At 48.6% G+C, this 13,679-nt stretch overlaps 4 protein-coding genes; 2 read left to right on the plus strand and 2 right to left on the minus strand.

The window, feature by feature from the left end:
* Positions 1-168: 168 nt before the first annotated feature.
* On the minus strand, positions 169-1,686 carry FFUJ_06108 (uncharacterized protein; the record flags this gene model as incomplete). The annotated part of the gene is made up of 1 exon (XM_023579396.1): positions 169-1,686. One exon carries the CDS (start codon positions 1,684-1,686, stop codon positions 169-171), a length of 1,518 nt encoding a protein of 505 aa, XP_023432239.1.
* Positions 1,687-3,576: 1,890 nt separating this feature from the next.
* FFUJ_06109 (probable ATP-dependent DNA helicase) lies at positions 3,577-6,552 on the plus strand (the record flags this gene model as incomplete). Its single annotated transcript, XM_023579397.1, has 1 exon — positions 3,577-6,552. One exon carries the CDS (start codon positions 3,577-3,579, stop codon positions 6,550-6,552), a length of 2,976 nt encoding a protein of 991 aa, XP_023432240.1.
* A 1,016-nt stretch (positions 6,553-7,568) lies between these two features.
* Positions 7,569-9,492, minus strand: FFUJ_06110 (6-hydroxy-D-nicotine oxidase family protein; the record flags this gene model as incomplete). XM_023579398.1 has 7 exons in its annotated part: positions 7,569-8,465; positions 8,518-8,613; positions 8,665-8,737; positions 8,785-8,899; positions 8,957-9,083; positions 9,140-9,277; positions 9,421-9,492. The coding sequence occupies 7 exons, from the start codon at positions 9,490-9,492 to the stop codon at positions 7,569-7,571; spliced, it is 1,518 nt and encodes a 505-aa protein (XP_023432241.1).
* A 2,426-nt stretch (positions 9,493-11,918) lies between these two features.
* FFUJ_06111 (related to integral membrane protein) lies at positions 11,919-13,487 on the plus strand (the record flags this gene model as incomplete). XM_023579399.1 has 5 exons in its annotated part: positions 11,919-12,114; positions 12,242-12,261; positions 12,368-12,475; positions 12,528-13,000; positions 13,064-13,487. 5 exons carry the CDS (start codon positions 11,919-11,921, stop codon positions 13,485-13,487), a joined length of 1,221 nt encoding a protein of 406 aa, XP_023432242.1.
* Positions 13,488-13,679: the final 192 nt, after the last annotated feature.

Raw genomic sequence — 13,679 nt, forward strand, 5'->3', positions numbered from 1 at the left:
GCTCTGGTCCTTGCGGCCGTTACTAAATCCCCGCAAGCCCGTGGGCCAGCTCTAACCAAATACTGTAAACCCCAACCAAGTAGACCCCTATGTCTTGATATCAACGACAGCAAAGGAAATAATGCAATGTAGACCCCGTTAAATAATCATAAACTCCAATCATTTCGTTTACCAAACGTCATCCGAACTCTGAACCATCTCCAAAGTCGGTGTCTTAGGTACCATGCGTTTCATCCTCTTCCGATCCTCCCTGGTCACAAGCGAAGGTGTCACAGGCATGCATGGCGTGAAGGGCTGATAAGGCGAATAAGGCACTGCACCAGCTGTGTGCGGAGTCATTGCTCCGCTTGGTGATAGCGGTCCTTTCCTCTCGAATACAGTCTGCTTGGTAGTTTGCGCAATGGTATTTGGTGAAACCATGGCAGGCTCGTAAGCACGCAATGGGAGAGAACCACCAGTGCGCACAGCTGAAGGTGCGTTGGCACGGTGGAATGTCTGGCCAGGCTTGGGTGACGCGGGAAGAGATGGGAACCTTGAACCGGGCTTGGGTGACGATGGCAGGCCGACCAGTGGTGCTTGAGAGTGTTCCGAAGTTGCTGACTCGGGATCACGCTCGCTGGGTGCATGCGATACAGTACGGGCGTGTCCAGGATAAGGCAGCTGACTTCCGATTCGTTCATCGATGCTCAAAACACTCTCGGGCGAGATATCCGGGGTCGGAAGCGACGCATGGGCCTTGGGCGGGAGGGCCGGTGAACCATACGGGACCTGATTAGTGGGGACCGGAGGAGGAGCGGCCGGAGCGTAATGCCGGGGAGGAATTGCGCTCATCTCCTGTCCTTCATAGCGAGGAAATTCACCCGATTGAGGAGTCATGAGAGGCGATGAGATGCTCATGCCCTTCATCTGCTTCTTCTTTGGTGATCGTAGTGCTGAGAGAAATGATGAGGTCCTTGACTGGCTCTTCTCCTCGCGAGAAGCAGAAAGGTTGAGTGTTGCTGGCTTGCTCCTCTCCTTCTTCGATGGCGAAGATGTCGAAGATTTCAGAGAGAGTACGGAGGCCGAGGCTGAAGGCCGTGGTTGGTGGTGAGCATTGGGAGGAAGAGGAACATCGTAAACGACTCCTCGCTTCTTTGCATCCTCATGCTCCAGGACATGCTTGTACATGTCTTCAAGCTGAGATTGAGCCATGAGTCTGTCTACTGCCACAACACGGGGATCGACAAAAGGATTAGTTCCGGGGGCTCCAACACTTGAAGCCGGCGACGGATAGATGTATGGATTTCCTTCGTGCGAGTCCTGGAAGCTCGGTTTGATGAATTCGGTGTCGGTGATTATATTCAGAGATGTAGGTACAGCTGTTGGAGGAAAGTCGGGACTGACGATATCTTTCCGGACTTCGAAGTCGACCTCGTCAATTCCAGCTGCAATATGTTCGCGCCGCTTCTTTGATAAAGCAAGCAGTGTTATGGCGACCAGCACCAATGATACAGCGTATGCTCCGATTATACCACCAATCTGGGCTGGCAGATAGGTTGTGTCAATTGGTCCCCCTGAAAAAGGCTTATCTGTGTCCCGGGCTTGGAGTATCGAAGATAGAACAGGCTCAGGCTGAGCTGTTGTAATGAGTGACAGAGACAGAAGCAGACCGAGTTGTAGTGAGTAGTGAGCACCCTCGAGAAGCATCGTGGGAAGCGAGGTCAAGGCGAGACACTTATTCTTTATGGAGGAGCCAGCTTGTGCGATGTGACCTCCTGAACACGATGAGACGAAACACTAGAGAAGAACATCATGCACGGAAGAGGGAACTTGCGGTCTCAACGGGGTATATAGCGGGCTGGGTCATGATCGTCTATCACTCTGCGTTAGCCGCTGAGCTATCCAGGGCTGGACGCTGAGTCGCTGAGCAGACAACGCCAGTCAACTGGCGGTCGTCGAATAGCGGCCGAATGCATGAGAATACGTCTGAGAATAGCTCGATACCCTTGGTGATGGCAACAGAGTGGTTGCAGGCGATATGTGAGGGCCCAAGTGTGACGAGGCCATCTCCGAGCTGTGGTTGGATGGCTAACCGCTGAGCGATATAGTGTGCCATCGTCTGATTGGCGAGCAGCTCTCACTACCAACCACCAATACCCACATACATGACCTATCGCTGGCTCTAGAATCCTAGATGCCGGGATACACTGCAGTGTTTTCTCGCTTTAAGCTTCTCTGTGGTTGTCTCGTTTCTGCCGTTGAAGGGTCCCAAGCGGGGCGGGGCGATCCTTGCTTTTCGCCATCACAAAGAGAGGTCTTGTCCGACTCACACGTTCCTGGATCTGCGGGGTCAAACCAACAACAACCATTGACCCAGCGATTGGTGACGATACTCTTCAATCACCCAACTAACGGCATAGACGATGCAGTCTAGGCAGTGAGGGTCACTTTGAGGCCCAATTGTGTGTGTTGCCTGCATCATCCACGCTGTCGGGCCCTGAACCATGTGGACTCTCCCACTCTTCCTCTCATCATGTGATGTGCCAAAGTCTTCGAATGGGCTGCTCGTCTTTGTGTGACATTAGGTAGCTCGGCATTGTTAGTGATGTTCGTGTCGATCCCCTCGAATAAAAAGACCTGTCACGGCGCCTATTGTGTAAAGTCGCACTACTATCGCACGACTATAGCTTCATGCTACCCTGCACGAGTGACTTTGGTGATATGGTTGGTGATTGCTGACTGGAGACGTGACAATCATAATTCAGGACCATGTTGGGTTCTGTTCCAGATGCAAAACAGGCGCTATGCGGTGAGCACCTGTGCAGGGGAATCCAGGATGCGTCCCTGACTGTTAAACAGACTGCAATGTTTCACGGCACCCATAGAAATATTATGTTTCAAAGTGTCCGACCTTTTTGGGTGACAACGCCAACGATGTCCCACAGTATCGTTTCTGGCTTGATAGAAACTCTCAGGGTGGGACATCACCGTAGCATTGGACTTTTGTTTGTCACTCTTTAGCGGTGATTGATATGGCATATCGTGACAGTGATAGTGACGAGAGAAGCCTTAGCGTAAAGGGGATGTGACGAAGATGATAACGAGATCCGACAGAGTTGAAGATGAGCATGTGACATCCAGGCATAATGCTTTCCCCTTCCGTAGAGTCAATGGAGGAATTCATGATGATTATCAGGGAAATTGAATGGTAAGGCTAGCGTCATGAGCACAATGTTCTCTTTGAAAACATGAGGACCAGATATGTGAGTGATGAGCAAGATACTCAGGTATTTACTTAATTGAAGCCAAGAATGATATCAGAGCGTAAAATATAACTTCCTGGCATTTTGGTCATAACTTACCTACCCTACAACACAGCAATTGCTGCACTGCACGTGACATCGCGAAAATGACATCGCGTCGCGCGATGCCTGCTTCTCATCAACGCGAAGAAAGAAGACATTACCAGCGACTCCGGTGGCTGAAATACCACGCCGCAATCCCATTCGAGCAATCTCGCGTGGGTCTAGAATTTTCGATGATACTCCTCTCCTCGACCAATCGACAGCAATTCGTGGATTCGTCCACGTACCCAGCATGTCCACCTCGACCACACAAAATGCGATTCTTCAGTCGTTGAACGAGGCGCAACGCCGAGCTGTTACCTCATCTGCATCGACAGTAGCAATTCTAGCTGGTCCTGGCAGTGGAAAGACTCATACTCTTACCTCACGAGTAGTATGGCTGATTCAAAGAGTCGGCTATCGACCTGCCGACGTGATCGTCGCAACTTTTACCGTCAAAGCCGCCAGAGAAATGAAAGAGCGTATAGGAAAAGCTCTAGGCGAGGAATGTGAAAAGAAGATTGTGCTTGGAACGTTTCACTCAATTGCCCGAAGATATTTGTCTATATACGGAAATCGCATCGGACTAGACTCGAAGTTTGGAATTGCAGACGACGGAGATTCGAGGGCGATCATTCAGAGAATCTGCAAGAGACTGGAACTTGGCATTGAGCCACTACATGCAAGGTCATGGATCAGTAAAGAGAAAGCGAAGGGACCAAATGCCGCCGCGGCTCCAACTCAGAAAGGCAGAAAGGAGAACCCGGCGCTAAGGACATGCTATGAAGAGTATCAAGCTCAACTAAAAAGGTCAAATTTGCTGGACTATGATGATCTCCTGGTCAAGTGTGTCGAACTGTTGAGAGATCACCCAGCTTGCGTTTCCAACGTCCAGACCGTCCTTATCGACGAGTACCAGGATACGAACGGCATCCAATATGAGCTGATGAAGTTGTTCGCCCAAGCACGCCAGCGAATCACAATTGTAGGCGATCCTGATCAGAGTATCTACGGTTGGCGTTCAGCTGAGATTCGAAACCTTTATCGACTGTTAAGAGATTATCCTGATACAGATGAAATTTCCCTGGAAGAAAACTACCGATCGTCACAATCCATCCTTGATGTATCTCTCAACGTCATCCAACAAGACAAAAAGCGATACCAGAAAGTGTTACTGCCAGTCCACACTAAGGGAGCGCGACCGGTTCTCAGAACACTGAAGAGTTCGTCGTCTGAAGGCGAATGGATCGTTTCCGAGATTAAGCGAGTCATCATGATGTTTGGAGATATGCTCAATTTTGAAGATGTCGCAATTCTTCTGAGATCAGCTGCGCTTTCCCGACACATCGAATCAGCTCTGGGAAAAGCCGGCGTCGCATACCGAATGATCGGAGGCCATAAGTTCTACGAACGAAAGGAAATTAAAGTCTTAATAGACTACCTTCGTGTAGTGAGCCAGCCTGACAACAACGATGCGCTGGCCAGGATCATCAATGTGCCAAGAAGAGGAATAGGAGAAGCAACAATCAAATCTCTTCTTGAAGAGGCGGAGCAGACCAACATGAGCCTCTGGACTTTGATTATCAAGCACTGTAAAGGCAGCCGTAAAGCAAACACCAATATCAGACCAAAGATGGAGCAAAAGCTCAATACAGAGCTCATCCGGACCATCTCGAGCTTACGAAAAGAAGCCGATCTAATTAGTCAGAGCAGCCCTACCACTCTGGTCAACTTGATAGAGCAATTGATTGGCCATCTTGATTTCAAGAAGTATTTGGAGGAAGAATATACAGAAGAACATGAACAGCGATGGGCCAACGTTCAAGAGTTTGTGAATCTGGTTAGCGATTTTATGAGAGATTTTGGCGGACCAGAGGAAGAAGCACTCCCTGAAATCGAGGATATGGATCAAGTGAGAGAGGATGATATGCTGGGCCGGTTCCTGGCCAACGTTTCATTAGCATCGGACGCACAGAACAAAGGCGACACCAAAGACCAGAAATCGCTGATCACTATATCGACCATTCACGCAGCAAAAGGGCTGGAGTGGCCTGTTGTTTTCGTGCCATCCGTTTATACTGGATCAATACCTCATTCAAGATCGGAAGACACAGATGAAGAACGACGCCTCCTCTATGTGGCAATGACACGAGCCCAAGCGCTGTTGTACCTGAGCTGCCCACTCTACGGTTCTCAAGGGATGAGTAGCAAGGTTGAACTCTCACCGTTTGTCTCTCCCTTTGCATCCAAGGTCTTCGCCAAGAAGGGGCCATCATTCGACCGAGCAGTTGTAGAGGGTGTTGCTAAAATCTTGGGACGAGAGGCCCCAGGTGAGAAAGCAATATTCGGAAAACTCCCTCCTATGTTCTCAGTTGAAGATGACGGGTTTCCTGTCGATCCTGTCGATCCAAAGAACGTCGATAGATACGACGAAGAAAGTGGCCGACATTACTCGCGGGCACCCAAGCGCCAGCGTACGGCACACCCGGTCACCTCATACGATGAAACAGATGAGCTTCCCTGGCAGAGAGAATATGCCACAACAATGGAACAATCATCTGATTTCACCGTTTCTGCTTTACCAGGGTTCACAACCGCTGGAGCCCATAGAGTTGCCCTAGATGCTGCAGCCGCAGCAGCACAAGCAGCAAGCTTAAAACCAGGGCCAAAGAAGGGATCGACGAAAAGAGGTGTTGGGCAGAAGAGTATGCTTGGTTGGCTTAACCATGGAAGAGATGCTCCTCGACCTCCGCCCGAACCTCAGCCTCTACCGCAGCAGCAGCAGTCCAGGTCCCTTGCACAGGTGCGATACCAGTCTGCTTTGTCACGGCAGAATGGTATGCCGGGGAGACTACCAACAGGGTCGGAGCCACAAAAGCCATTGATCGATCCGGAGCTGGCAAAACATAAACTTCCTTCTGCACGACCTCTATCAAAACCAAATGTTCCAAAGGTCGATGCGGGCCCTCGAAAGCCTTACTCCTGTTTCTCCAGTTCACCACCGCGACCGCCCTCAAGAAAAGAGCCTGAAGAGGAGAACAAGAAGGACGAGGAAGAAGCATTGCCTAACAAGCCTGCTTCAAGTCTTCATGCGACAACATTCATATCTGTAAAACCTAATGGAGGTGTGAGACGCCCAGTTGGTCTGGGGCCTGCGCCTTCAATGGATCGATTGCGTAAACCATTCAAACCGCTGACGATTAATCGACCGAAGCGACCAGGTGGCTGATGCGATGAGATCATTTGTGACGGTTCGAAATAATGCCTGTTATGTTTGAGCGAGGCGTTGTGGGGATCGTTAGGCATTATGGTTAAGCATAACGGAATTTGGTATTTGGGTTATATCACTTGAGAGTATATATGTAGACTGTTTGTCAACTCTGGTAGAAGAGAAAAACGTCAAGAACAATTCGATAAAAACAATTCAACCACACGCGCCACCGAACTTAGTTATACAAACCCCAACCTAAATCCTTCAATTAAACCACCACAAGATATCATGTCGCCCACCATCACCGCCCGCCTCTCCACCTCTGCCAGCCAAGCTGCTCGCAGGTACATCTCAAGCTCGACAGCCATGAAAAGCACCGTCGCTCCCAATGTCCGGAAGTCTACCAGCTTAGTTGAGAAATGGAGGAATGCCTCTCCTCAGAATCGTCGATATGCCTTGGCAGGCCTCGCAGTTGTTGCCTCTGTCGATGTATACTTACACTACACCTATTGGCCTACTATTCGAACATGGCTTGGTGGCAAGGAGATTGTTGGGAACTGAGAAGGACTATTCGATCTATGTATGGCTCAACTCTGTTGAGCATTACGCCGCATGAGAATCGCTGATGATAGACTCTTGTGGTAGAGAAACGTGGAAACCTCATCTCATTTCAGTTGACCTCAATACCATATAAAACAATAACAAGATAATTCTCAGGGTTAAGAAAGCCTCTAACACTAAGCCAATGTGCCAATGTGCAAAAGTAAACTGGTCTAAAGGCCTTCTAACATATAATAAACTAATCTAAGTCTATCCTAAACTTACCTAAGTCTTTCTGTTACATACAATCGAGGTCCTAATCTTGCATCCTCCCTTGATAAGCGCGTAAACCAGAATAGGTACGAACATCCCGCCGAAATGAAATTAATATCTGCGAAGTTTATGAACCTCTCAAAACACTTGGCTAGAGATCTATGTGATTCATATACATACAGTCTATAATGCCTCTAATGTTTATCTATATAGTAATCTTATTAAAAAGGAATCTTGACACCAGAAGATCGGAGCTTCTGGAAGACACCCTGAGGATCGTACTTCTTGCTGGCAGCACGAAGCTTAGCAAGAGCCTCATCTCCAATAGTCGCTAAGGGATCTTGTGTAAGATGAGCGTAGTTGATAAACTTCCAGGCCCACCAAGCATCCATCTCCTTTGCCTTTGTCTCGATGTCGTCCGTGTAAGCCTTGAGGAGAGGGAAAGCAGCCTCCTCGCTTGCCTCACCCTTGGCAGCCCAGGTGAGGAGGAACATAATACCATCTCCGTCCTCTGTATACTTGTCTAGACCCATGACATTGCCGCCATTCTTAACACCCTTCTCGGCGATGGACTTGGTGATGGGTTGGAACATGCAGAGTGTGTTGAGCTCTGACTCGGCACTGGGCATGAGAGCCTCAAGGGCCTGGTTGAGTTCGTCATACTTCTCAACGACATAGTTCAGGAGTTCAGCATTGGGCTTGAAGGAGCTTGTGAACCAGACATTGCGGAAGTGGGGAGGTTGGCCTGAACCGAGATCCTTGGTGACCTTGCTAAGCTTTTCAGTGACAGTGGTGTCACCCTGAATATCAGGGATGGCATAGAAGCTGTCGAAAGTAGGGGGCTTGACCTCGCCCTTTGTGTTCTCTATAGCTGCGTTAAGAATAGTGCCACCAGCCAAGGCAGGAAGATAAGCCCAGTAAATGATACTGCTGGAGTTTTCATCCTTGGGTACATTGGCGGTGAAATCAATGAGGGCATCGATGACTGCAGGGCCTGACTCAGGTTTGTAGAGAAGGTTACCACCCCAGATTGAAGGGTTGTTGCGGTCAACAAACTCAATGGGATACATGTCGATTCTTGTGATCAGACCCAGGTTTCCAGAGCCACCCTTCATGGCCTAGTTGAGGTTAGAATGGCTGATTTGAATGATCTGATATGTAGATACTCACCTGCCAGAGATCAGCATTGGATTCGGCGTTAGCTTCAACGATGTCACCGTTGGCGAGGACGAGCTGCCAACCCGCCACTGTATCACAAGCCATTCCCTGTATATGTGAGTTATTGTCGAGTGATTTTGTAGTGTTTCTGTCACTTACATGAGACGCAGAGTAGAAGGAGTTGCCTCCACCTGTCACGAAACCACCAACACCAACAGTTCCAGCACGACCACTATAGAGTGTAAGTGATGGGAGAAGACTAAGGATATATAGACATACCCAGCAACGGCAAGGCCATATGGGATAAGAGTGTCGTAGACATCTTGCCAATGACCACCAGGTCCCACACTTACGACGTTCTTCTCTTCGTCGTACGATGTTCCATTCATAAAGCCTGCAGCTCTTAGCATGAGTAACGATGATAAGACGAGGTTCATCGCCTATAACTGACCAAAATCGATTGTAATACCCTCCTCGACAGAGTTGGATAATTTAAAGTTGCCATGGCCGCCACCGCGAATACCGAACTTGCATTGGTTCTTGGTGATGACCTTCATGACCTTTGAGACATCCTCGGGCTATGGGACATGTCAGGACTAAAAGTCGGAATGACGCATCGAATCGGATTACGTACCGTCTTGGGCAATACCATGCAGTCAGGATGCAAGGCAGCACTGACTGACCAGTAGGAGTCGATTCGTTCATCGTAAAGTGACTGGTTCTTTGTGACGACAAGATCGGAGAGACCAGCCTCCTTCAGCAGAGCAGAGCACTTTGATGCGACGTTAGCCATTATGCGGGTAATAGGAGAGATAAGAACAGTTGCTCATTGCGGCGGGATGAGAGAACGAGATGCAGGTTAAATGTGTATCAGGAATTGTCGATCGACGAGGGGTTGATCAAGACATGACTTACACACTGCTGAGGGCTAGAAGGGAGCATTGTGGTGCCATAGGCGGCACCAGTAGCCAACACACCAAGCTTCATGGTTGTAACTGTAACGTATATCTCAGACAAAGAACGACAAGACGAGAAAGGATACCCTCGATGATAGAACCAAGATGATATGCTCTATCAAAACAAGAAGAAAGGCAACGATCTACAGTTCACGGACGAGGAAGATCGTCTTGTTATTAAACGAACTATTCGCCCCTCAGCTGGACTAGTTGATCTCCTATGTTCGGTAATAGGAGACGGGGCGATGTTCGGGCAAGAGAGGGGCCGGAGAGTGGCCTGGAGTAGGCATTATTCCTAATGCTGCCTTGTGATGTTCGTTGTGGTTTAGTGGCAGCTTGGGAGCGGAAGGATAGCAGAATATGCCAGAGATGAGCACGTCAACCCGGAGACAGGGTCAGAATGAGGAAGCACATACTGTAGCAATACTACGTACTGTTACTACGTGGCACTGGAGGGAGGTCTGTGAGGCTCAAGGTTGAGCTGCAGCTTGTCACAATTGCACTCGGATACACGTGGAATACCCCTGACAGAGAGAACCATTGTCTTGGATCATACCTTGTCAAGTCTCTGCATTGCATCAGAGCTCTTGAACATCAATATCTATGTCTTGAAAGCCTCGCCTACCTCGGTCCAAACCCGACCTCTGAAGCGGTTGGCTGTAAACCCCGGTCTATTCGACGAGACTAGCATGGGAGGCCCTTGTTTGAACGGGGATATGATTGAGGAGATTTACGGCTCATGAATCCTCCTATTTCCCCACAGTAATCGGTACCAGGGATTGGAATTGGTGAAGAAGCAGGGTTCAGAACAGGGTTGTCTATTCTTAACCTTATTCGCAAGTACCGTTGCATAAGATAGGTCCTCGCCTCGAACCATTATTGAAACCTCTATAACCATTCGAGATTTCTTCTCTCTCTATAGTTTATGCGCTACAGTTTATTCTCCGTTCAGGTGTGATCCGCGCAACCGAAGAACCCATTTTACCTAACTTTCGGTAGTCGGCCAGCCCACTTAGTGTTTGTTCACCTGTCTCTATCAGATGCTGATCGTCATGAAAAACTCCACGTGTATTTGGTGACTTTCCGTACTATGTCCGCATATGACAGGCCGCAGGGGCACTCTAATTCCGCAGGTCTGTTCGCAGTGACGGAACATGTCTCATTGGCTCTGTTGGAGATAGACGAGGCTGCTATTTGAGATTGCTACGAACTGAAATCAAAGATCGGTGAGAAGGATTGGTTATGATGCAAAGTGTACCGAGTTACATTCCTGTAACAGTTCTTAGTCCCTTGCAGACAACAGGGCCCTGGTATTGATGGACAGGGTCAGCCATCCTTGGTTCCGCTGTTGATGCTGAGTTCCCATTGATCTAGACCTGATCCTCATGACCCTTCAAATCGGCCTTTTACTGAAGAACATACGATTCAATCTCGCTCGGTGTATACACAGCTATATATTATAAGAATGGAAGCTTAGTAACTGACAATCTTCACCGTTGACTCCTCGGTATTGTCAAAATTTTCAACTTCCAGACTCACGATGGCTGATCATGAATTATCCTTGTCTTCTAGTGTCTGCATGACCAGCCATGCATGAGATGATCCGATCTGATCACAATCAAAAAGATCACGACCAGAGGCACCTTGATGCCCATTTCTTTCAACAGGGTACCAAAACACCTCTGCAACAACCCGAAGCATCGCCACAGCAAGCCCTCAAACGCATAAACGGCATTGCCGTCTTAACAAAACACTACTATAAACACATTCCATTTCCGTACTCAAGATCCGGCTCAGGAGTTACATTGACTCTACCCGACCTCTTGGCGAAATGCAAAAATCCTACAGCCGGCCCTCTTTACCACTTCAGGGCCTGTCTAACAAAGGGCCCTGGGGTATCGCGATGATATCGAACACACTGACCGTCCGGAAATCATACCACCTGCGCTTGTCGGCCGGATCGGCATGCCCTATACCATGTCTGGGTTGCGGTGCCTGGCTCACGGATCTCTTGGCTTCAGGCGAGTTCCTCGGTAACTCTCATCTTCTAGGCCAAAACACCCGGCCACGGTCACAGTGAGTGAAGTGATTGGTTCTGTTAAGTTCTTTCTGTGAATACTCAACTGAACATTCTCTACTGTATGACCTGCATGTCCCCTGTAATGAATCGTCAAAGCAGCATCGTTTAGTAGAACCTGTTGAGCCTATCACGTATACCTCTGAGACTCTACTTAGGAGGCAAGAACCACAGTGATATATAGTTACCCCTACCGTCTGAAGTTGCAGCATCCTTTGAGGGGAAACAAGTGACAGCTGCGCGTTGATCCTTCAGTGGCACAATCGGCTAGTCTCCGTCTCTTGCTTCAGATCATTCCGAGTTCCGTCAGCCATCCTTTTTCTACCCAAGGCATTCCCCAGACTGAGCCTTCAGTTCTTTCAACAAACCTCCATGTCAAAATGCCTCTGATAGATGGAGTAATGGTGCTTCTACCACCGCCTGAGGGCTATGTGGTTAACTTCGACAACCCACAGAGACAGGGAGTGACAGAAGCATACTTTGTGGCGGGGTTCGGAATGGCTGTGAGCTTTCTTTTCTTCTGCCAGAGGATGTATGTCAAGCTATTTCTTGCAGGTGGCTTGCAGTTTGACGATGGTAAGTTTTGACATGTCGTTTTCTAGCTATTTGTTGTTGGTTGTTGGTTCGACCCTGCAAACTCAATCGTGGCGGATCTGCATGGACATGACAGATCGAAGTTATGAATTGTGCTGATACTAAATAGTCTTACTCATATTTTCATATGTAAGTAAATTCGCAGCCACTGGTTATCATGTCTCGTTGGAAATGATGGCCTTATACGTTCCAGGAACAAGGCGTCTATATCAACAAAAGCTGACTGCAAAACTAGATATTGGCCTTGGTGACCATCAGTCTTTGCCTTCACATGTTTGCTTCTGGCGCTGGAGGTGTACATGCCTGGGAAGCCTCTATTGAGACCTTCAATATTTACCTAATGGTAAGTCTCTCACAGTCACACAGCAGCTGTCACCGGATATTAACAACAGCAGGATGTCTATCTCGCCGCATTCATATATGTCCTCTGCGGTTCCCTAGCCAAACTCGCTCTCCTCATGTTCTACTTCCGACTCTCCCCTCAGCGATGGTTTAAAATCTCAGTTTGGTCAACCGCTGTATTCATCAGCGGATACACCATCGGCATCTTCTTCGCTGTGATGTTTGCCTGCCATCCTATTGCCATGAACTGGGATGTTACAATCACAGAAGGCAAATGCATTAACAGACCTGGTCTGTATATCGCGACCGCGATAACCAACATTATCAGCGACGTTATCCTATTTATACTACCGTTGCCAATGGTTCTGCAACTCCAGATGCCCTTCAAGCAGAAGGTTGGCTTGATGGGCATCTTTACTATCGGATCTTTGACAGTTATCACATCTATTGTCAGGGTCAGTCTTCTCCCAGGAATGCTTAAATCCATGGACTTGACTTGGGTTATCGCTTTTCCTTCGATTTGGATGTATGGAACTCTCCTCTCTCTCTCTGACAGCCTAGCAGAGCGTTATAGCTAACATGCCTCCAGTATCGTCGAAGCGAACCTGATCATTACCTGTGCGACGATGCCGACGCTCCGCAAGTTCTTCAAACATGTTGCCCCCAAACTCATCGGCGAGTCACGATATGGCAGCAAAACAGGGAAATCGTCAAAATATGGCAAGCCAGATACAGGATCCAAGCCTCCGAGTCGACCATTTGCCCCCTCTTCCCAGGGACGCCGTGACCGAACACAATATTCACAGTTCGATGGCGATGAGAACCCTACGCCTGATAACTTTGCTCTAGGCCCCATCAACGGACGCGTGGGACACAATATCAGCGTTGGTCAGAGCGAAGAGGTTACCGGCTGGATCGATAGTGATTCTGAGAAGGGGATCGTTGGGGGGACGGTCAAGCCAGCCATTGTGCAGACGAAGACGGTGACGGTGGAGTATGAACGATCACTATGATATCGATCGATGGTGGGAAAGGCGTGGGAGTTGATATGGTCTTGGGTATTGCATTAATAATAACCGTATGGATAGGAACTTTCGTTTTAGATACCACTTTAGTAATGATTTATTTTGTCTTAGAACTCTGCCCGGCTGAACTTCACCAGACGATGATATTGATGATTACTAAACACTTGGAAACCGTTGTAC

This window comes from Fusarium fujikuroi, chromosome FFUJ_chr06 (genome assembly GCF_900079805.1).
Source record: "Fusarium fujikuroi IMI 58289 draft genome, chromosome FFUJ_chr06".
Lineage (NCBI taxonomy): Eukaryota > Fungi > Ascomycota > Sordariomycetes > Hypocreales > Nectriaceae > Fusarium > Fusarium fujikuroi.